General features: G+C 49.6%; 1 protein-coding gene across 1 annotated transcript in view; it reads right to left on the bottom strand.

Annotated features, from left to right (window-relative positions):
* Positions 1 to 24,064, bottom strand: part of MAPKAPK2 (MAPK activated protein kinase 2) — a 43,486-nt gene that overhangs the window by 2,276 nt on the left and 17,146 nt on the right. Inside the window, exons 2-5 of the mRNA XM_046681881.1 lie at positions 1,821 to 1,960; positions 1,591 to 1,655; positions 1,217 to 1,296; positions 594 to 720 (exon numbers count right to left, since the gene is read on the bottom strand). Coding sequence (XP_046537837.1) covers positions 594 to 720; positions 1,217 to 1,296; positions 1,591 to 1,655; positions 1,821 to 1,960 — 412 coding nt within the window. The remainder of the gene's footprint in view (positions 1 to 593; positions 721 to 1,216; positions 1,297 to 1,590; positions 1,656 to 1,820; positions 1,961 to 24,064) is intronic.

The raw sequence follows: 24,064 nt of genomic DNA, 5'->3' as shown, positions 1-24,064 counted from the left end.
CAGGGATAGGCCTGGACCTCAGGACACTGAGATCGTCTCCAGTTTCTCTGTGGATAATGCCCCCGTCCCAACCCTTCAGCCATGATGTTGGGACAGTGACTAGGGGTAGGAGGGGGAAGAGCCATCACCCAGCCCCAGAGATGGACGGAGGGGAGCAGCAGACCCTGTTCCAGGAGGAGCCCTAGGCTGGAATCTTAAGATGAAACAATTCCTGAACTGCAAGAGCCTTTCAGACCCACAGTGTCCATCTAATTTGACAATCGTGCTTTGAGGGTATTCTATGCCAGTCAGCAGCGGCTGCAGAACCCAATCTGAGCCCGACTCCAGAGGGAATCTGACAGCAGCAATGGCTCTTCTCAGCAAAGTGCATGTGTGCACAAAATCCTGCCATCATTTCAGGCGGAGAACTCCCTAGAATGCCTCAATCCCAGCTCAACTCTGACAAGCCCTACTTCTGGCCCGTCGCATCAGAACCAGCCCAGGAAGGGCTGGAAGACATGACTCCCCTAGGACCTGGGGCCCCTGAGACCTGCAAGAGGACAGTCTGAGAAAAGCTCTGGAAAGACGAGCCCCTGGGCCTCCTCCAGACTCACCCACATAGTACGGCGTATAACAAGGAGTGGTCAAAGAGTTGTGGCTGGTGGTTTCCTTGGCAAAGCCAAAATCAGTGAGTTTCAGAATGGCGTTGGGCCTTTTGGAGGTGTACAAGAGATTCTCAGGCTACAGAAAGAGACACAGGTAAATGACAACCCTGCCGAAGCTGAGAGGCTACTAGAGATGAGAAGGGTGACGCTGCCTGCCTGCCTTCATGCACTCAACAGTCATGTGTCCAGCCCCAAGGGTCGGCACGCCACATGGAACATCAGCTCCCTGCCTTCTGAGAGCTTACAGAGTGCTTGGAGAGAAGAGATTAACGCAGAGAACCAGCAATGAACACCACAGGGACACAGAAGCCAAAGGGTGACAGTGAGGTGCTGACTGAGGAGGACCAGAGGGCTGAGCGTGGCCACAGAAGGCTTCACTCTTGGGTTTCGGGGTTTGCCCAGAGAGGGCAGGCCCTGTGGGGCGGAGAATGGCGCCCTGCCCCACTCTGCCTCAGGAACCGAGTAGCAAGGATGCAGAAAGACTGGGCAACCTTTCCTAGGGTCACCATCACCCCGTGCCCCATGGCCTGTGCAGCACCTGCGTTGGGGGGAGGGTAATAAACAGCTGGCACCTTGACATCCCGATGAGCAATGTTGATTGAGTGCAAATACTGGATGGCCTCCCCGATGCTCTTCATGATTTCCGACGCTTCTGCAGAGAAGAGAGGTAGGAGAGGGAAAGAAGTCACAAGATGTGTCATTAAGTTTGACAAGTCAACAAACTAGCCCTCCCGTCATGCAGACTAAGGCTCCCTCCATCCACCACCCACCCCAGAAACCGAGAAACCAAGAGTTCCCTGGCTCAGCTGAGGATGACAGCCTGGCAGCGAGCTGGAGGAGGCAGCAGGCCTCAGCACCTTCCATGAGAGCAGGCATTGTGGAGGGCCCCTTCAGACACCCGCTGCCCTGCCTGCGCAAGGCCTTCCCCACAACAAACCCTCTCTACCTCTTTCTGTGAATGCTTGGTCTCCTCGGTCCTGGATTCGGCTAAAGAGTTCTCCACCATCCAAACTGAAACAAAGGCAGCATTAGGTCCGGGGAGCACAGCATCCTGCCACTCCTCTCCATTGCCCTCAAAGAATCCAGCACTGACGTCTGAGGCTTCAGGGTCCAGCCCAGGCAGCCCTCAGAGGGTAGGGGCCCGAGCAGGGAGTGGGCACAGGCAGGGCTGCTCACCACTCCATGACAATCAGCAGGCACTTCCTCCCCGCGTACAGATTCTCATAGACGTCCACGATGCGCACAATGTGAGGGCACTGGGAGGCCCGCCAGTGCAGCTCCACCTCGCGGCGGGCCTTGGGGCAGTCCTGAAGCATCTACAAGGCAAACAGCCTCCTGGGTAATGAGCTGTCTCTGCAGGGGGACAGCAGGCTACTGCTCCACACGGGCCCATTCCAAGGCCCTAGTGCACATGCCCAGTGACATACCACAAACTCCACATAACTCGTCCCCCACCAGCCCCCTCGGCATTTTTCCTGGCCTCTCCTTCTCCTAAATCCTGACTGAGAGCTTTGCAGCTCCCTTCCCTGCTCTAAAAGAAACCTCAGGATGACCTCTCACAGGGCCTTGACAGCTACACTGAGACCAGCCCTTGACCATTCTGTCCAGCTGGGCCCTTCCCCAGCCAGGGGCATGCAGTCTATTCTAGAAGGCAGGCAGCAGTTGGACACTAGAAGACAAGGGGTAAAGGAGGCAGAGAGAGACAGACAGACTGAGGAAAACCAACACAACAATGGAAAGAGGCCTAGCGAGAGGAGATACTCCAGAATCAACAAGAAAAGTTACCTCCACAATCCCTCAAACCCAGCACACCACATCCAGAGCAATGTTCTTTCTACGTCTGAGGTTTACTTCCTTCAAGCAACAGAGAGCCTCAGGAGTCAGCCCGATGTGTTCTGAATCTCAGTTCTCGCTAGGGGTACAAGCTTGAGCAAGTTTCTGAACTCAGGGGTGTTCCTCACGTCCCTTCCTCTTGCATGGACCAGGTGGCCAGGGGCATTAAAGGAGCCTGGATCCCTCACCAGCCTCAGGGGCTACATCTTGACTAGTCCACGCCGGTCTCATTAATTCCAGGCCCTCTACTAGCGATTAGTTGGGAACAAGCCTAAGACCCAACACTGGCCAAGAAGGACTCTGTAGGAAATCTGCCGAGAGGCCTCTTAAAGGAGCACCAGGACCCTGAGTCACCTCCCCTGCATACAGCACCAGAGCCGTGGCAGTTCTCTTGGCACCATAAGGGGTACCTGCCTAAGAACATAAACCAATGCAACCAGGAGAGGTGGCGACTGCCTGGATCCTTGGTGACACCACCAAGCATCCCTCATGACTGCTTTTTAGTGAGAGAACAATCTTTCCTTACTTTTTAAACCCCTCTTAGGAGAATTTTTTTTATTGCTCAGAGCCAAGGCATTTGATATACCCCTTTGTAAAATGGGGATAGATTTGTCGTGAGGATTAAAGGAAACAATTCTGCAAAGCGTCTAGCAGCACGCGGGGCATGTGCTCCATAATGGTAGCTGTCACTTTCATTACACGGCACAGACATCAAAATCATTGCAACAAGAACCCTCACAGACTGACACCTCCGTGGGAAGTCAAGGTGAGCCCTGCCCAGTAGAGTTAGATGCCAGAGTGTGCAGGACACAGCCGGGCTGAGAAGCAAACAGACAAGCAGAGGGAAGGCGTGCAGGCAGCGAACAGGGTGGGAACCGGGGCACTGACTGTGAAGGAACAGAGCTGCAGTGGGTGGGCAATGCAAAGGGAGGGACCTGCCAGAATGGGCATGAAGTTCGGTGAGTAAGATCCCTCAGCCAGGGTGAGGCCAGATTTCACAGAAGGCAGGGAAAGGCAATCACAAGAACTGCCAACAGTAAAACTACGTTCACTAGTGCTGTGGTCCATGATATGCTGGGCCTTTTCTAAATACACAACAATTGCCATTTTACGGGATGAGGAAACTGAGACTCAGAGAAGCAGAGCGTGCAAGGCTAAGTTCCCGGGGAGAGGCAAAGCCAGGGTTGGAACCCACACCTGGTGGATTCTGAAGCCCAAGTCTTTTCCACGACTCCATGCAGCTTGTAGAGCAGGGGTGGAGGCTGGGACTTGTCAGGCGGGCCCGCCAACTGCAGACTGACTTTGCAGAGGCAATCATCCAACTGGTGCCCAGATAGAGCAGACAGGAGACGAGGTCCCCATGGGGCGACACTGCCACCTAGTGGCCATCTGTGGACACTGCACAGGCCCTGAGTTCTGTCACCTTCAACTTCATTTGGACGGACCACAGACAGGTCTAGGTGCTGACCTCTTTCATTTGCATGTAACTCAACTCAACGAGCATGCATTGAGCTCCTACTACGGGCCACACATTGTGCTGGATGCCAAGAGCAAAGAGAAGAGTCCTGATCTAAAAGAACTCAGACTGGCGGGGTGTGGGGCACGAGGGGAGGCGGACACACAGAAAATGCTTATAACCCAGCGAGATAATGTGCTGAAGACTGATAAGTTCCAAGGCTCAGGAGCAAAAGGCCTCAGAGCAGTCAAACACGAGAGACCTCTCCCACCCCCTCCAGACACACTGGAACTGAGGACCAGAGGAAGAATGAAAGTTGTCAAGTTGACTCAGAGGCAACAAGCAGTCCTGGATTTCCAGTGGAGAGACAGGCCTGGGTGTGGAATCTGTTCACTTCTGGTTGCACAGCTTTGAAGAGGTTTCCCTTTCTGAGCCTGCTGTGCATCTCTGAGTTGGGGTACAATACCTGCCCGGCCCCTCCCTCACAGAGCCCCGTAAGCATCTAACGAAATAACACCTCCAAGGTGCTGTGCTCAGATGGGCGCCCGTCACTGTAAACCAGCAGCAGCCCCGCCGCAGCACAGGGCCCTCTCTGGCCCCTCTGAGTCGAGGCTGGAGTGCACTGACGTAGCCCGTACAAGCCAGCAGCAAGACTGCGGGCGGGGTTTCTGTCTGTGGCCCGGTGGCCACCACCTGGGAACCAGCTCCACGCTCTACGCAACCAGAGCTGTGCTAAGTGAGGACGCACGAGGCCCAAACCCCAGCACGCGCCCTCCGCCCCTCCTGAGCTCAGAGCACACACTCCAGGTTCTGCTCTTTCTGCCTTAGACATGTTAGAGTGTGTGGCATTAGGCAAAAGAGAATGTGCAGCCAGAAAGCCTGGGGCCACGCTCCCCCTCCAGCCGGACACTCAGCTCTTCATCTGGTAGAGGAGCCGGATGGTCCTAGTACAGAATGTCGCCTTAGGAATCACACACAACTCGCATCCCGGTTCTGCACTTCTCAGCTTGTGCGAGAAAAGCCAATCTACCTTTCTGAAAAGGGTTTCCTCAGCTGTAACACGGGATTCAATTTAGCAAAATATGTAAGTTGAAAAGTGTAGTATTTTTAAATTCTGAGAGAAACACAGGAAGAATTTCCCATGAAGACCAGTAATTGACATCCAGGTCCACGTATCAGAAATCCCTGAAAGGAGGTGAAAACTGGCCCAAGTGATGACAAGACCTTTAGCCAGGTCAAGCGGGCAGGGTGGCCGACATCACAGAGGAAGAGCCACGAAGAGCCAGAGGCCCTGCAGACGGGCACAGTGCCGAAAGCCTGGAGCCAGGTAATCAAGAATGTGCTAATCTGGAGAGCAGGGCAAAGTACAGAACAGCAGGGCAGGTGCCCGAGCTCCAAGCCAGAGCAGAGACCGGGAGAGAAAACTGGGCTCCTAGGGTGCCACCCGGGGCCACCAGCAGAGGGGTGGTGGCGGCAGGTTCAATCAGAAGCCAGAGAGCCCACAGGAAAGGCTGCTAGCTCTCTGGCACAGACAAGGACAGTGGAGGCCAAAGGGCCTGGGACCACAGCCCTGAGGGCCCGAGTCTGAAGGAAGGAAGGCTCTCCTCACTAAACAGCCACCAGGCCTTAGACAAGGAATGCCTCTAAGGGATTGTGAAATATTCTGAGGCCATGCTAAGCCTGGAATGGACCCTGTGACTTGCCTGGGCTTACCGCTGTTTTGCCTCTAACTCTCTTGCACCCTGGAAAAGGTCAATTGTTGCATGTGCTGGACTGCAATGTAACAGGGAAGGCCACTGACCAGGCACGGCAGGGGCCAGGGGCCAGGCCACAGAGCCTACCACTTGGGAGGGGGCCTCTAAGTTACAGTGGCAACAAGGGAGATGCAGGAGCTCTCCTCAAATACTGTTCCATGCCTCTCTGTCTTTGCCAGAACCTGGAAGGAAGAGGGATGGTCTCCCTCATTTCCCCACACCAAACCTTCCATCATGCGGCCACACGAAAAGACTCAGGAGTAGTCAGCATCCTGAGCCTCGCCGACCCAGGGAAGAGGAAAGACACACAACCCAGGGGCCTGAGGGACTGCTCACCAGCAAGGCAGACATGAGGACAGGAGGGAAGGCACAAGCCCTGGACCCCAAGGGATTGTGCCCTCCACAAGCTCCACCACTTACCAGGTGTGTGAACGCGGCAACGTTTCTAATTGCTTTGAGCCTCAGTTTCCTATCTGTTAAATAAGACCATAACAGGACCTACCATACGAAATGAGTTAACACATGAACATCACGTGAATTACTAGGAGCGTGCTGGCACACAGTGAGCACTGTATCAGTGTCTGCTATGATTACTCTGCCCCCCACGCCCCCATGTGTCAGGGAGGCACTGGGCTGGGCAGCTGGGATCCCGTTCACGCCCATCTCATTTAAGGTGTTATTAATAGCTCCAGGCACCGGGCAGGGGGGACCCAGAACACTGGGAGGGAAGCAGGCTTTGGCATCCTAAGCCCTGAGCTCTCCCTCTCCTCCCTACACCACCCAGACCAGACAGCTGGGGACGGGGGCGCACATGCATGAGAGAAGGAAGCCATCCCTTCCAAGACTGAGTTGCTGCCAAGAGTGATGCGAAAGTCTGAATCAGGCTGAGTGTGTTGCCGGCGTGTGGCGTGTGTCGTTAAACAAGGCCTCCTCTGCACAGGCAGCAGGAGGTCAGGGCGAAGGCAGTGCGTCACGCACCAACCCCTCAACCTGTGGTCCGGGCCCGCCCACGCCCCTCCCATACCACACAGAGGGGGGCTGATCTGGGCACTTTGCCGGGTGGAAAAAACAAGAGGACTTGGGAGGGAGGGCTGCTGCCATGGTTCCAGCAACCTCCTCAGCACAGAGCAGACGGCCAGTAGGAGGCAGCCGAGGATCCAAGGAGCCTGTGCTCCTGGGAGTGCTCATGTTAAATGGGTGCTAAGTACTCCCAATGGGGAACCCTCACACCTGCCCCAGGAGGAAGCATCCTATTTTGGAAGGGAGAAAACTCAGGCTCAGAGAAGCCAAGACATTAGTCCAAGGACTTTCAGACAGCTGTCCGTGGCAGGGCTGGGATTTGAACCCATTCCCACTGCTCTCAAAGCCCCTTTTCTACCACCCCATCGTAAGGCAAAGGGTACAAACTATCCCGAGACTGTCCGCGCCATCAATAGCCAAAAACAGGGACTGAAACGTACGTATGCCTTAAAGTGCAAACCCCTTGATCTTGAAATCCCACTTTTAGAATTTACCCTAAGGTACTAATCCTAGATGGAGCTTTCAGCATGTATACATCTTGACCACCATTTACCTTAACTAGACACAGCTAACGAGCTGAGTGCCCAGCAATAGGCAACAGAGGCTGCTTTTTTTTTTTAAGTGCATTTACCTATACAATCTATAATTATTAAAACAATGCTTCAGAAGGATAGTCAATGGGAAATGGATTCCTAAGTGCCCATTAGACTCTCAGTCACCATCGTTGTCACTGTCAGTGGCAGCACTCTATTTTTTTTTTTTTTTGGAGCACAAATCCTAATCTTAGCTACTTTCTGATAAATAAATTTAAAGAAACTGATAGTAAATGAAAAAGCAAGTTACAAAGCCTTCCATATGTATATTTATTTATATCTGTGTGTGTGTGTATATATGTATAACAGGAAGGGCATTCATATTCAGTAAAATGTTAATAGTCATTATATCTGCAAGATAGGATTACAGATGATTTAATTTCCTTTATTATACCTTTATTTTCTAGGGGATTTACAATTACTATATGTACTTTTTAAAGAGGTTAAAGAAGCTTAGCCCTCCAAATTTTAATCAGAGGCTGTCATCCACATGCCCAGGTCCTGCGGCCAGGGAGTGGCAGCTGAGGGCTGCCAGGCAGCTCTGCCAGGCAGCTCAGACAGCCCTAGTCCCTGGATCAGGGGCTGCCCTCTTGGAGTCTTGAACAGGAAAGCAGCTCACGCTCAGGGGGTGCAGGCTGCTGCATGGGGGAGGGGGGTGCCTACACCTTTCTGCCTAGGAAGGGGAGAAGATAAGGAGAAATGTAGTGCAACCTGTTCACTCGTTCTCTGTCCTGTTCTAGCTCCCCTTGGCCTGATCCGGCCTGATCCAGCCCTCCCCAGCTCCCCAGCTCCCCAGCTAGGAGTAGGGTATCCATGTCTGGCTCAAAGATCTTTGGACCTCTCCTTTCAGCCTGAATCTGGGGACCTGAGCCCCCCACAGCCCCATAGTAGCGAAAAAGGGAGGTGTGAAGAGGTCGAGAGGCTGCAGGCCCAGGACCTGTTGCCCTTACATCATGTATTATCTCTGCCAGGGCCCTCCAAAACCCCCATCCCAGGATCTGAGCCAGGGAGGGAAAGAGGGAGGAGACACAAGGCACTTGATCTCACCGCCAGACTGCCCCACTCAGCAGGGCCTGGAGGGCCCTGGGTGTGCCGCACACTGCTTTGGAGGGTGCAGGCATGCAACGGACAGCAGGACAAATAAGGCCCTGCCCCATGGAACTCACATTTTAATGCAGGAGGCACACAATAAACAAGCTTTCTTTTTAATGTTTAATTACGCATTGTGGTTTGTGCTGCCACAAAAGCAGCAATGGTGGTGAGGGAGCTCCTCCTATCCCCCAAATTACAGGGAGCTGCTTAAGGCTGGAGAGACGTGTCACACTTCTCTTTTTATCTACCCAGCTCAGGAACGTAAGAAATGACAAACAGATAAGTCTTGGTTGAAATGATGGTCTTCCTCTACATCTCTGGGGGGAAAAAAAGAGTATGCCCCACTTCTCGAATCTCTGCAAAGCTCAGCAAGGAGCAACTGATGATCCTCCTCTAGAAATTAAAGATAAATCTCACAGCAGATTTTTAAAATCTTAGAAGGCTGTCGAAATGAAAGGTTCAGAAGGGCGTCATCGGGGTCCCTCACGTTGGCGCACGCATTCCTAAACATTTGGCTGGAAGGTAAAAGCAGTTCTCTATTTGGTGCTGACTTTCATTAATGTGATGGGTACAAGTCCCCACCCAAAACAAAGCCAAAATTGACAATGGGGAACCCAGTACCAACAGCCTTCAAACAAGTGTGCCACGCTACCGGGAGAGGAGCACGACCTCCCCCCGGTCCCCACCCTCGCTCTCCAGGACCTGCCCGGAGCAGCTACAGAGGACCGAGGTTCAACAAAAAGGCAAGAGGCTTAAAAGCCACAGAGTAAATGACAGATTTTTTAAAATATTTGCAACACCTGATGGATAAAAGGCTAACGTAAGTCTGGCAAATCAGCTGTAAAAGATTAACAATCCAATACAAAAATGGCCAAACAACAAGGACAGGCGGTTCAAAGAGAAAGAAACACAGGTGGCCAAACGAAGATGCCCGCTACAACTCATTAAGAGAAACGTTTATAAAAACAATGACGATAATTTCACAGAATGACAAAAAATTGTTTCAATGTTTGACCAAAAACAAAACAAAATAAAACTTCTGCGTTTATGCAAAGATTTGGGGGGGAAAAGGCACTCTCTCATATACTCAGTAGGGATACAAACTAGCATATTTTGGGAGGAATTTGGCCGTATCTATCAAAATTGTAAATGCTCAAACCTTGGACCCAATAATTACCCAGCTAGGAAATCATCCTACAAATACATTCCTAAAGCATTTTAATGGCAAAAAACTGGTAAGAACCTAAAAGTCAACGTGAAGGAGCTGGTCAGATAAGTGGCCGCGCATTGAGACAACAGAGTGCTGCACAGCCTTGTGAAGGAGCAAAGCAGGGCCCCACCGCCCTGTGGGGAGAAGCGGATGCTAATAAACGGGAAAGCAGACAAGGAACTGGGCGATACTTGGCTTTTTAATTAATGTTCTAATTTTTCTTTAATGAAGCTGCATTCACATTACTTAAGTAACTTTTAAAGTATATTCATAAAGAAATAAACATACCAAAAGGTTAATTAGTGGTTAATTATAAACAGTGGTAATAGGTAACATTTTCTTCTTGTGTTTTTTAAATTTCCAAAAATAAAAAGTGCTGACTAGGGACCACCCCGTGGCCGAGTGGTTACGTTCGAGCTCTGCTTCGGTGGCCCAGGGTTTGGATCCTGGGAGCGGACATGGCACCGCTCATCAGGCCACGCTGAGGCGGCATCCCACATGCCAAAACTAGAAGGACCCACAACTAAAAATACACAACTATGTACCGGGGGGGCTTTGGGGAGAAAAGGGAAAAATAAAATCCTTAAAAAAAAAAAAAAGTACTGAATAGAATGTGAAATGTAATACCAGTTGAGTGGTTTTGTTGTTGTTTTGTTTTTTAAGGTAGAAGGGAAAAGATATAGGACTTGTGGATGCTTAAATTTTCTGGAAGTATTTACCCAAAAAAATGGTAGGTGTTGGCCACTGGAGAGTAGAAACTAGAGAAAAGCTTGTATTTTTCCTTTTTTCCTTTTCGTTTTACATCTTTCTGCGTTGTCTGGATCTTTACCATCTGCATTTCTTTCTTTCTAAAAATTAAGTCGAGGGGTTTAGATTCTGAAGTACAGAATGCCTCAGGTCTTATGACCCCTGACCTGAAAAGGTAACCCCTTATCTGTGCCCTAAAAGCAAGCCGACCTTCCTGGGAGAGCGGGAGGGGAGTGGAGACACAGATCCCCCTCTGGCGGCAGGAGGGCGAAGGACCTGGTGTAACTAGTGTGCGGCTAACCCAGTTGATGCAAAGGCCTGGCATCTTTCTGGAGAATATAACCAACATCTGGCAAAGAGCAGGCCCGGAACCAGCCCTGCCACCCACCTGTGACCCACATGGAGATGCCACTGCACAGGGTGAGCTGCCAACCACTCTGCAGACTTGAGTAGGAAACCAAAAGACTCGGGGACACAGATATCTCTGTTTCTTCCAGCAGACAATCACGACTTTGAAAGAGAAACAGGAATTTTCATGTATACCGCACCAACCATGTGTCAGGTGCACTTTATATATAGAAAATATGCTACATTTAAGCCTAACAGCGCTCCGGAATAGAGTCAACTGCTGTCTCCATTTACATATGGCAACCAAGGCCCAGAGAAGTAACTTGCCCAAGGCCACAGGGCTCCTAAGAGAGAGAGCCAAGATTCAGACCCGATTCAGACTCTAACCCACAGGTTCTCTTTTTTTTTCACTACAAACAAGGCTTTGCCAAACCAACCCCAAGCTGCTGCTATCAGTTCACTGTTGCCCTATCTCCTTCCTCCTACATGTCTCTCTCCCGCTCTGTTCACAGGCCTGCCCATTTATCTCTGCACCCTCCAGGCCCAGAGCAGAGCTGAGTGCAGAAGAGTCACAAGAGAGACTGAGCGACTGCACGGGCAGGCTACATATCAGAGCAACTCCACAGGCCGCGGCCCACAGCAAGATCCAAGGCCTCTTCCCTAGGACACAGGCAGAGGATGGGAGAAGGAAACATACTCAACTCTCCAAGTTGGCTTTAAGCTAAAATCTGAGGGACAGGAAGAAAAATGCGACGTTCTTGGGCCAGCCCCGGTGGCCTGGTGGTCAAGTTTGGCATGCTCTGCTTCAGCAGCCCAGGTTCAGCTCCCCGGGGTAGACCTACACCACTGGTCTGTCAGGGGCCACGCTGTGGCAGCAGCTCACATGCAAAACAGAGGAAGATTGGCAACAGATGGTAGCTCAGGGCAAATCTTCTTAGGCAAAAAAAAAAAAAAATGCCATGTTCTTTGTAGTACCTAGGTATGACTTTTAAAAACCCAAAGAGATGAACAAATTATCAAGAGGAATCAAGATGGAAAGGTCAGGAACACCGCTTCTGGCCCATGAGGCCTCCATTGATTTGACCCTATCCAACTGACAAGCAAATTTAAATTTTTAATTGGAAGTGACAAATGCAATCTCATCTTCACCATTCGCATTCAGTGGAATGAGATTCACGGCATGTATACCTTAACCAACAGATCTAAGGGAGGTGGAGGGAGCCGAGAAAGTGGAAGAAGAGAAGGGTCCTACAAACAAAGAGGGCAGTACACACACACACACGCCACACACCCCAACCCTGACAACTCCTCATGCCTAAGACTAGAGAACAGCCGACGGAGGAGAGAAGGAAAAAGAAGCAGAAGTTAAGTAATTATTGTGGTAGCATATGGGAGAATACCTGGTCAGAGGCAGAAGAGAGGAACCAGTCTTCCCTGCACAGTTAGCAGAAACGGCCCAGACACAAGACAGAGCTGAAGTCACTGAACACAAACTTGAGGACATCTGAGAAGGACATGGAAGCTTTTTTCTGCTTAGAGCAGGGCACCTGACAAATTCTTGTCTCACCTTACTCAAGAGTTCACCTCTCACCCAGCCGAAGATACAAGGAAGGGAACTGCCACCCTGACCTCACTTCTGACCAGGAACCAAAGTCTAGTGGATGATGTTAAAAAAAAAAAAGAAACCTTAGTTAGCAAAAACAATAATAACAACAAGAATACCACATTGGGAGGAAGCAAGCTTGTCATTTTTGAGTTCAAAGGAGGGAAGAAAAAACCTGGGGACAAAATAATTGTCTAGCCTAGACTTCCAGAAAACCGATATTTAGATGTTGAGACAAAGGACCATGAGCAGCGGTTCCAAAAGGCAATGCTTTTTGAAAGATAGGGCCTGGTCTCCAACAAGAGGATTCTGAGCATTTAAAACACAATAATCTACCCCAAAAAAACAACAGAGAGCCACAGATGGTAAGGCCACAGCACAGGGAGCTCTGATGAGCTCAGACATTAGCAGATGTGTCCAAAGACACGAATGACGGCACATACCCAGAGAGCGGGACGTGGGCTCCTGAACAGAATGAGCAGGGCTGGGGAAACGCAAGAACTACTGGAAGCATGTCGTGAGCCTATATGCAAAGCTGTAAGAACCAGGGAGGAAGTAGGCTCCAAACGGGGACAGAGGCTCTAATCCACAAAGTGACAGAGTGGGGGGACCTTCATCTCCAGTACGTTCCATCTCTTCCCTCAAGGAGAATGCTCTTCAGGCCGGAACAAGCAAAACACCGACACGCACACGCTTAAGGGAAACTCAAATCCAAGCTGGACCAAGAACCGACTTACAATCATTACCCAAGGATTCTGAGTTAGCAGATGCGGATCTGAGAAGAATCACAGCCCAGGATACGAAAGAATCTGCAGCTGTGATCCCAGAACCACTGACAGTAGTCATTCAGGGGCAGGGGGAAAGGAGCTGGGCGATGCCCTGCTTTTTGGCAGCAGACGTGCCCTCAGCACCCACTCTGCTCCAGGCGCTAGCCTAAACACGGGGATTCAAGAGTGCACAGGCCAGACAAGGAAATGAAACAATATGCAAACAGAATTGCTAATAAGGAGGACTGTCAAACTGGACACTGCCTGCGGCAAAGCTCTAGAACATCATGACTGGACCAACACAACCCGGCCTGGGTTCCCTGGGAGGTCACAGCAAACTAGGCTCATTTCCTTTCTTAGCAGGTTACTCAGTTACAGACCGAAGGAAGGCCAGACACAGGGGCCCTGACTTCTGTAAAATAGGATACAGACACAGACTCCTGCCAGACCTCTGGGATGACAAAGAAAGAGGGGGGAGATGACAAAGCATTTCGATAATACGTGCAATTGTTATAAATGACCAATAATAAAGTGTTTCTTAATGGATCTAGGACAGGCTGAACACACATCAGACTGAACTCCCTGCTCCCTCTGGCTTGCTCCCCGGCCTCCATAAATGACAACGACATCACCATCTAGCCAGGCTCCCAGAGAGACATCTTGACGCAGACACCCTCAGCCTCCCTCCCTCCCCAACAGAACCAATGTGACTTTATCTTTGGAAAGATCTCCCACATCCACCGCCCCTTTTCTATTACTGCCATTTGCCCGGTTCCCCTTTCTCTTGCGCGCTTTCTAACTGGTTTCTACAGGGCAAACTTAATCTGTTCCAACCCATCCTGCGTCAATCCCTGAAAGGCAGATCTGAGCAGGACGTTTTCTTCCTTAAACACGTCCACTGGCTACAGGATAAACCCAATTCCTGGGCCAGCCCATAGCCAAGTAGTAAAAGTTCCGCGTGCTCTTCTTCAGTGGCCCGGGTTCACAGGTTGGGATCCTGGGTGCAGACCTCCTCCACTCATCAGCCATGGCTTAGAGGCATCCCACATATAAAGTAGAGAAGAGTGGCAACGGATGTTAGCTCAGGGTGAATCTTCCCCACCAAAACAAACAAACAAACAAACAAAAAACTCCTTCCTTAACTTGGGTCTTTCCTGGCTCCTACCCATAATATCGCTGCCCTCACCTCCCAACACATTCTCCCCACTTAAGCTACACTGAACTTGTGTCCTCAGACAAGCCAAGCCTTGTCATGACTCCATGTCTTTGCATCCTTCAAGTGTCAGTGCAATGTCACCTCCCCTGTGAAGCCTGCCTGCCATCAGCCCCCTTCCTCTCTGCTCCACAAGCCTCGTGCTGAACTCCTACGTCAGCACTCACTGGCGTTATTTACAACTGCTGCTCCTCCTGCTGTATAGACCTGTGCCTCTTGGAGGCTGGGACCACGTCTCATCCACCTTTTGATTCCAAATCCTACACCTAATACATGTGATTATGGATGTACTGAGTAAATATTTGCTTGTTGACTAAACACAGACACCACCTCCCATGGCAAACCAAGGAAAGCCATCTTTGGTTGAAGACACAGTAGACAGCAAGTTCATCAAACTTGCAAGTGACCAAAAATTGGGCATGTGCTAACAGATTTCTAAAAGGTTACAGTAGCTGAAAACATGGGCCAAAACTAATCCAAAACAAAGCCAGATGTTAGGTTCAAAAAAGTCATCTACGATAGCAGATGATGACAGAGACCTTTCTCAAGTCAGATCCGTATATAACATGATGCGTGAGAGCCGAGGCTCCGAAGGAGGCCAGGTCACCCACTGAGTCCCAGTTCCTCTGTTAACCAGCTGTGGGACCCTGGAAGGTTCCGAACCTTCTTAGACCTCCAGTTTCCTTCAGTGTAATACAGAGATAATAACAGAACCTACATCATATGGTTGTTGTTTAGTTAATAATAATAATGTACTTGCAATTAGAATTGTGCTTAGCTCAATAAGCTCTACTATTATTTTTTGCTGCTGCTGTTGTTAAAAGCTACTTCTAAGAAAAGAGAAGAGAAGCTGTAAAGATTGTGGTTAAAAACAAGGGCCCAGGAATTAGACTGTCCCAAGTGCAACCACCAGCTCTAAGCTTAGCAGCTGCCTGACCTAACAGCCGCCCCACTTTCTAATCAGCCTGTCTTCATCCACTGAATGGGTTAATGATAGTATCTGTGAGAGACATTCACTTTAGCATTATGCCAAATGGGAAAAAAAAAAAAACTGGAGATAAACTAAATGTCCATTAATAGAAAACTGGTCAAATAAATTATGGTATATCCATAACGGTGCATAAAAGAATATTAAATTATCAAAAAGAATGAGGTAGATCTAGATATACTGAGAGCAAAATTTCTCCAAAAAAGAGATTCTTCCATGAAAAAAAGCAAGCTGCAGATTGATAGACATAGTCTGATCCTATTTTTGTAAAATTTTTGAAAAAGCCTAAGAGAAAAACCAAATGAACTGTTGCGTGTGTGTGTGTTCACCCACACTTTCGTAAATACAGATAGCCTGTGCTTTGCACGGGAACCATGCAAACGACTATGCAAAGTATCTTAATCACCAATGGGGAAAATTAAGATTGTTCCGTAACCTTTAAAAGTTTTGTCAAAACATTAAAAACTCTCTGTCAGTTATAAATGAATAAAGAAATGAAAAAATAGTAAAACTAATATTTAGTACACTGTAATAAAAAATATTAGAGACACTGAGAATGAGTGTTTGATTTCTTTGTAAACACTTATCCAGAGTAGTTTGAACAATGCTTGCCTTCTCGTTGTTTAGCACACAGCATGAAGAGAGCATCTTTCCATGCCTTTGTAAACTGCCATACTCCTAAGTTTGGATCAGTTTCCAACATCTCATCCTTTGGCTTTCAATGTTGCAAAACACCTCCAAGAGTGTCTTCAATGAGAAGAATTTATTCTATTTATTCTATTATTCCATCTATGTTCAGCTCGAATTTCACTTCCAGCGTTACCACTGTTCATTTCTTTGGTGAAATTTCATCTTTGTTGACCAATTCCCTCTTTCAGTTGTCCATTTTTCTAAAGTGTCATGAGGATTTATCACTCGGAGATAAGGAGGCAACACACCTGCACACTTTCCTGTCTGTGTGAACTCAACAACAGACGGGCAGTGACCACCACCGACAGACTCCGAAAGAAGGGACGTGTTTGGTCACTGACCACAACAAACATCTGCTACGGATATAGTGATTTGTGGACTGGAGAGCAGGTAGCCAAGTTTGCACACCATGCAACTACTCAGAGTTAATACACCATGACAACTGGAGCGGTCCTTTGAGCCCTGTTATTGGGGGACTGGTGTTATTTAAATAAACCGTGGTAACTGAAATTCACGCATATAGGAACCATGAAAAGCAAGGGCCGCCTGTACAAAGGACATACCAATATGCAAGTACACACACTGAAGAGTACAGTGGTCACCTTCGGGAAGAGCAACATTATTTACGTTTCTTTCAGTGATTAAGTTCTACACCTGGGGAATGGTCTTCAACCTGAGATGATTTTCCCCGACGGGACATCTGAAAATGTCCGGAAATACTTTTGATTGTCACAACTTAGGGGGCATGGTGAGGGCCGCAACTGGATCTTTTAGGTAGAAACCAGGGATGCTGCTAATCCCTACGAAGTATAGGACAATCCCCCACAACAAAGAAGCATCTGGTCTAAAAGGTCAGTAGTGCCAAAGTTGACAAACCCAGTTTTAAACCAAGTAGCTTTTAATCAGTTCTTTTTAATAGTACCTTTTTCATAAAGTAGTGGCAAAGATTAAATGACATGATGGCAAGTAGAAAGTACAAAACAAATGCTATTAATATCAGAGGCTCTAAATGACTTCAAGCTGAATGAGTGTCTTAACACCACCTTAGATTAGTGGCATTTTTTACAAACGTTAACTCATCTGATCCATCGCATGATGTCGCTGCCAAACAGTGAACATCATCTTCAGCTCACTGACACATCAAGACAGGAGTCCAGACCTAACCACACTCTGCGCTTCTCAGACCACATCGAGAATCCAGTCCTCACTGCTGGGCAACACATTTGAAACAGAGTCTTAAAATCCCAAAGGATGATACTCAGGATGTAAAAGGTCTGAGAACCATGTCACACGAGAAACAGTTCAATAAACGGTGACAATTAGCCTGAAGAAGAGAAACGCTGAAGACACAGTTGAGGGGCTGGATATGGTAACAGTCCTAAAATCCTATAGGGCTGTCACAGAGAAGAGGGCTAAATTAGACTTGTCCTGTGTGGTTTCTCCAAGATGGAAATTACAAAGAGCTGTCCCACAATAGTAGGGGCCTGTACAGTAGTGAGCTCCCTATCCCTGGAAACATTCAAGCAGAGGTTGCCAGGTGGGCTCTCAGGGGATTCCGACATTGAGTAAGAGAGTAATCTAGATGAGCAGTAAGGCACTTTCTAACACTCACCATCTCGGGTGCAGAATACAATGAGAGGGCAGGGCAGAGAGAGTCAGGAACAAGACGTGACAGCCTCCTTTGACCTGCACTCCCGTTCCTAGGTACTGACCGAAGAGAAATGAAAACACTATGTCCACAAAAAGACTTGTGCAAGAATGTTCATAGGAGTTTATTCATCATAGTCACAACTGGAAACCTTCCAAATGTCCATCACAGGAGAATGGATAACAAATTATATCATATCATACAACAAAATACTACTCCGCATAAAAAGGAGCAAACTACCACTGCAGGTAACCACGCAGATGAGCCCCACATAAGAGTTCATACTGTTTATTCCATTTATGCGACGTTCCAGAACAGGTAAAACTAGGCTATGGCGGGAAAACAGAACTGTGAGTGTCTGGGAAGGAGCAGGAGAGAACTTACTAGGGTAATAAACATCTTTGTTCTGTACCTCAACAGAGGTGTGGGACGCACGGATGGAAGCATCCATCAAAACTCGTGAAATGATACCTAAAATTTGTGCACTTCACTGTTAGATAAATTTTACCACCAAAAAACAAAACAGAATAAATGCATGGACAAGTCTTGAACTCTAATGCTTATGTATGCTGAAGTGTTTAGGGGTGAAGTGTACTGACGTCTGCAGTAAGATAGGCTGATAAATGGATAGAGACGGAAAGATGGAGAAAGACAGAAAGCAAGTAGAGTAAATGTTAATGGTAGAATCTAGGTGGTTGGGCATACGGGTTTCACTATGCACTTTTAAAGTTTACTGCATATCTGGAGTGTTTCATAATAAAAAGTGGGGGAGGGGGAGGAAGTAACAGCCAGTGCGGAGCACAGGGAAAGAGGTGGCAGCTGAGGGTCACGGGAGGAGAGCCACAAGGGAAAGGTCTGATTCAGCCAACACAGAGGCCTCTCAAGGGCAGAACTGCAAAAGGTTCAGCTGGCCTGGGAACAGGCAATCTTAGCCAAGATGGAACACACGTGAGCTTGGTGTTCAGACCTTTGCTGTCATAAGTTCTCGTTCCCATGGGACCAGCTCCGTCACTACCCGACTCTGCGGTCTGGGACAAGTCCCTGCCCTTCTCCGGCCTTGGTAGCTTCCCCCGGGCACTGAAGGGACCAGTTTAGAGGATCCTTAATGTGCTTTCCAGCTCTGGCAGTCTACTGTTCACCGCATCTGTGCAAACCACGTTTCCAACAGGAGTCAAAGAATTCAGAGAGGCAATTACAGCTTCGGTGAGCTCCCGCCAGTTTCTACAGGCAAAAGGCAAGGAGCCTGCTGTTGTTATCAATGTGTCCTCAAAGAAAGGGACTGGGTACAACTAGCTCTCAACTGTGTGCATGTGGATGATGCACGTTGCAGATCAGCCCCAGCAAACGCTGAATCAGTGAGCAGGAGCACCCCACCCCCAACAGACAGCAGGTTTCTGGCACAGAACATCATGGAAGCCCAAGAGAATTAAGGAGATACATTTGCTAGAGGAGAAATAATTCACTGATATTTTGAAAAGTCTAATTTCAATAATTTTAAGATTATCTACTCTACTACCCCCCTCCCCCACCCCCAGGGGCAGGGATAATTTAAACCTGATTGCATAAAAGACTGCTGGGTTGTCTACGGGATGATCTACCTGCTCTGTGGCTCCCCACCCCGAGGACACACATCGCGAGTTCACCGAGTGATTAGAAGGACATGCCAGAAAGCCGATGGACCCAGCTCTGCTGCCAGATCAACAGTTAACTCGCTGAGAACCTGCAGCCAAGTCACTCTCGCTCTGTCTCCTCTGCAAGATCTAAGAGACACCCAGCCTAAGGTTTCTTCCAACTCTCAATTCTTTGACATGATTCTCTCTTCCTAGGCAAGTAATATAACCTTAAAATTTTGATTACTTTTTATATGTTTTATAATCCTTCTGTGTATAAGATCGCCATTAAAGTCATGATCCAGGTGGAACCAACATGACCCTCATTTTCGGCAGGTGGAAACTAAGGTGCAGAGGGCTGACGACGTGTGCAGGGTTCCACAGGTGGTTGGTGACCGACGGAGGGCTCCGATCCAGGGCCCTGAGTAGACTACTCAGATGCTCCAGAACAACACAGGGGCCCCGGGAACCCTCCTCGATTTCAGTACCTACAACCAGCCCCTTCTTTCTCTACCTTAAACCTCACTCTGGTTTCCCTGGAAACCAGAGAGTCTAGAGCTTCTGGCCTCAGATCTTAAAGGGGTGGGGGATACGTATGTTTCTCTTAAACCAAAGACCATTACCTCACAAACCAAAAAGCAACGCCTGGCAGGGCTTCCTTCCCGTCATTCTCCTTGGGGGGGAGGGGGGGGGGCAGATGCTTAAAGGTCAAGACTGGGAAATGGAAGCCTGAGAGCCAGAGGCAGTCTCTGGAGTGCCCGGGGTCGGGGAAATCCCACTCCTCCCCCAGAATAACTGTGGCCAATCACAGAGGGGACATCTGGGATCCTCATCATGCAGGACAGGACACTCTGTCTAGGTCCAGATGTGCCACAGCTGTAAGTGGGGCCATGACAGGAAACAGAGACCCAACAAGGCTGGACCTGTGGGAGAGAGGAAAGCGAAGCATGCAGTGCCATCCCCTCCCCCAGCTCCATGCCCACTGGCACGGGGCTGGAATCACAAAGGTCTGATCAGGTGGAGACAGACGGACAGGTAAAGGGAGAGCAACAGGGAGCGGTCACATGAATGGGGGCTCAGACACTGCCCAGCCTGCCTTCTAGCCTTCGGGGGCAGCAGGCTTAGTCATTTGCTGCCAGGACCTGGAAAGAGCACATCTGAAGATTCTTCTGAAAAGTAAAGCCCCACCCTGGGGCGAGAAAGAATTTCCATAATGACCAATTCGTCTGAAGTGGCCTGAATGCGTTCCCAGAAGTGCTGATGCATCCCCAGCTGATGGGGGAGGAAAGAGTCACGTCTACTCTCCTCCTCCTCTGTCCTTCTCTACCCTTCCTCAGCATCCACCTCGAGCGAGTTCAGAGGTTCCTGGCAAGAGCTCTCGCCTCTCCAGGGGCCACAGCAAGTCCACAAGGGTCAGAGCTGCTGGTCCCTTGGAGACACTGGAGCCGAAAAGTCTGCAAACACACCCCCATTGGTGGCGGCAGCTGATACTCCCGCTTTGCTTCCCGCCCCAAAGGCTGGCCACCCAGACTTCCTGACCAGGGGGACCGAGGGGCCGCACCTGCCCTTTCTCCACCAGCACGGGCAACAATCAGAGGGATGGGTTTGCTTCTCCCCATGTGAGTGAGGCCAGGCTGCTGTAGCTGCAGCTGAGGAAAGGCAGAGAGAAGGCCACCTCACCCTAGTTCCTGAGGACAGACTAACTCCCCTCCCTTTGGGAAGGTCAAAAGAGGACAGTAGCATTAAAAATATAATAAACACATACCAACATACATACATACATACATACAAACAGACAGGAAATCCTGGGCCAGCCTTAATTACACCAAGGTCTGCCCATATTAGACATGTATAATCCCCAGGAAGAGTGACTGATTCCCACCCCCATTCCCACTTTTTCCCAGTTGCCGATTTCCTTTGAAATAACCATGGCCTCCTGGCAAAGCTGCAGCAGGAGGGTGCTGAGGCCTGCAGTGGGCTCTGGATCCCTGGGCCCTGTTTTTTCCACAGGAAGAACCTGGTGAGGCCTCCCAGGCCTTTCTCCGGGAGACGGCCACCCGGGGGACCAATCGCTCATATCTACCTCCTGTCACCAATGGTCTGAACACAATTCTAGCCAGGACTCTCGAATTTTAAAACTCCACAAACTTTAGTAAATCCACTCCACAATTCTGAACTCTTCCTTAAATTTAAACTAAAATGCCTTCAGCTCAGTTCCCCTGCGTAATAGAGAGCCAAGTGCCTTTCAGCCCCCGCCCCCCTGCCCCAGATGCCCTTTGGTTGGCGGACAGGGGAGGAAACATCCAGCCCCCTGCTTCTGCCTGGCTGCCTCCTCAGGGTTCCACTCGGTCTCCCCACTGCAGAAGCAGATGCAGAGGGACGGGAGCTAAGTCTTGCTCCCCTCCACTTCCAGGATTAGCAAGCAGCTGCCTCCGAGTCACCAGCCCCTCCGGTCTCTGATCCTGAGGAGCTCTCAGCAGCCTGGGACTCAAGCAGGGGTGTCCGCTCCCTGCTCGTTCACCCCCTATGCTGCAAACTGCCCCTTCCCAGGCATGACAGATGTAGCTGCTATTCAGTATGTTCAAGCCAGGACAAAAGCCTGCTCCAGAAGCACAAAGCCAGCAGGGATGGAGACAGGGCCAACTTCAATAGAAGCCACCTGCCGAGGGCCCTTCTCTGCCACGCCCCCCAGAACAAGCACATGTGCACACATGCACACACAGATACACCTTTTTTTAAACCTCTCAAACCTATGTTGACCTAGAGTCAGGTAAATTTTTCTCTGAATCACTGGACAGTTCTCTTGGAGCAGGGAGACTGTACTGCCATTTCTCAAAGAGTATTCTGTAGGATGTTAATCAGTGATAAGTAAAAAGGCAGTCCTATATATATCAGAAGCACTAGGTTACACACAGCCAAATAGATTCTTTTACTTACAGACCTTCTCAGAGCCTTTAAAATGTTCATGTGCACTGCAGAATGTTTTCCAGATTTATTTGATCACAGAGCATCTCAGGATTGGCATTCCACCAACACATTCCAAGATCATCTGGTACTTGGAGAAATGGGTGGTCTTTCCAGGATGTCCCCGAGTCCCCTGTACATAGAGCTCTTCTACCACTTGGAGGATATAAGAAATATTTTGCTTACATGTTTCCCCCACAGTAAGCTTCCGGTGAGCAGATGAATGAACAGATTAATGAGTGTACATGCGTTCACAGTATCTTCACCATTCAGTTCCACTGGTGACAAAGCTTCCACAAGGACCATTCACCAAAGAGACTGAACCTCTGCACAACTCAAACCAACCTTGGCTGGGGATCATCTGTACCTATGTCATAAAGGACAAGGGTTCAACCCCAGCTGAGCCAGCTGGTTCTGTCCCCTCACCAAGTCTCCCCACAGGCTTCCCCAATTGCTTTGCATTTGGCTATAAGGGCAGCCGCATGACTGCACTCAATATACACACCTATGGTCACTGAGAGGTCACCACCACATCACACATGGCCTGGGTGAGCTCAGCCACCAATACCACTAATTCCAACAGAGAAACTTGAAAGGAACAGCGGGCTGACCAAGCTTGACCAGCAAGGGTTCTGACCCAACCCTCTTCCCATCATGGGCCACAGATCAATGGACAGCTAACAATGAGTGACAGATGCTCACACAGGGCATAAAGCATCACCATTTCCCAGAAAGTCCAGTATTTTCACATTCAAACTGTGCATCTCAGTTGTCTCTTGAATCTGAAAGTAGTCCCCCCCTCAAAAAAACCTGTTTATCAGACAGACCCTTCCTTTGGGTTGGAAAACAGAGGCCGTGTACCCTGGGGTGAACGCGTGGAAGACCGCTCAGCGGCCTGTCTGGTTTCCCGTGGGCACTCTGCTCCCTTCACAATGTAGCGAGCTCTGACAGGGGTCTCCCACCGACCTCTGCAGCCGAGCACAGAGGCCGGGGCCACCACTGACAGGATGCGGGCACTCCCAAGCCCCCCGTCCCTCACACAGGAAGCCTCTGCCTCTTGAGCAGCTGCTCTTGCTCTGAAGCCACAGACTGCTCCTGGCCCGCGCAGTTCTTAGAACACCTTCACGGATGGAGATGGCGGTTACTCTTGGGGCACATCAAGAGGCCGGGGAATTCCTCATGCTCTGGGTCTGACCCAGGAAGGGAGGAGGCCCTAAGTCAGCTCTCCCTCCCAACCCCAGTAGCATCAGAAGAAAGCAAGATGAGATAATACGAGGCAGTACTGAACCGTCTCTATTTATCACCAAATGCAAAAGGGTGTGCTTTACCCTTAGGAACAAGCCCAGAGTTTATTCCTACCCTATTTTTCCAAATTTCTCTTCTTGCCCACCTGGCAAAATGAGCCCAATCTACAGAAATTGGGAGTGAAAGGGAACGCTGACAGCCCTCTCTAGGGAAGCACCCCCAAGCGTTCCTCCGGCTCCCGGCGCCACCCACCCAGGCCTCTTCCCCCCGACTCCCTGCAAGGCTACGAAGGAGTCCTTGGCCCCACTCATTACTCCACTTCTCTTCTCTACCTGGGCAGGCTTGTGTTTGGATGTAGCTGCTTCTCAAACTGATACTTTAACTCTTAACTTTAAAAACTCGATTGTTTAAATATCAGTTTTTCCTCTGCAGCAGCTGAGCTCCCTGCCCTGCTTGCTAATCACCAGCTGCTAAACAGCACTGTTCTCAGAGCTGATGAGGCCCGAGACCCCCGGGCCTCGGATGCTGGAGCCGGGAAAGGGGCTGCAAACCCCCCAAACTCCTATCCTCCCCACACGCCCCCCCCCCCCCCCCCCCCCCGCCCCCCTCACGCCCATGGCAGTCTCATCAGAAGCCAAA

The sequence above is a fragment of the Equus quagga genome, chromosome 13 (assembly GCF_021613505.1).
Source record: "Equus quagga isolate Etosha38 chromosome 13, UCLA_HA_Equagga_1.0, whole genome shotgun sequence".
Classification (NCBI taxonomy): Eukaryota; Metazoa; Chordata; class Mammalia; order Perissodactyla; family Equidae; genus Equus; species Equus quagga.
The sequence above is the reverse complement of the archived record's forward strand: the minus strand, read 5'-3'. Positions and strand labels throughout refer to the sequence as shown.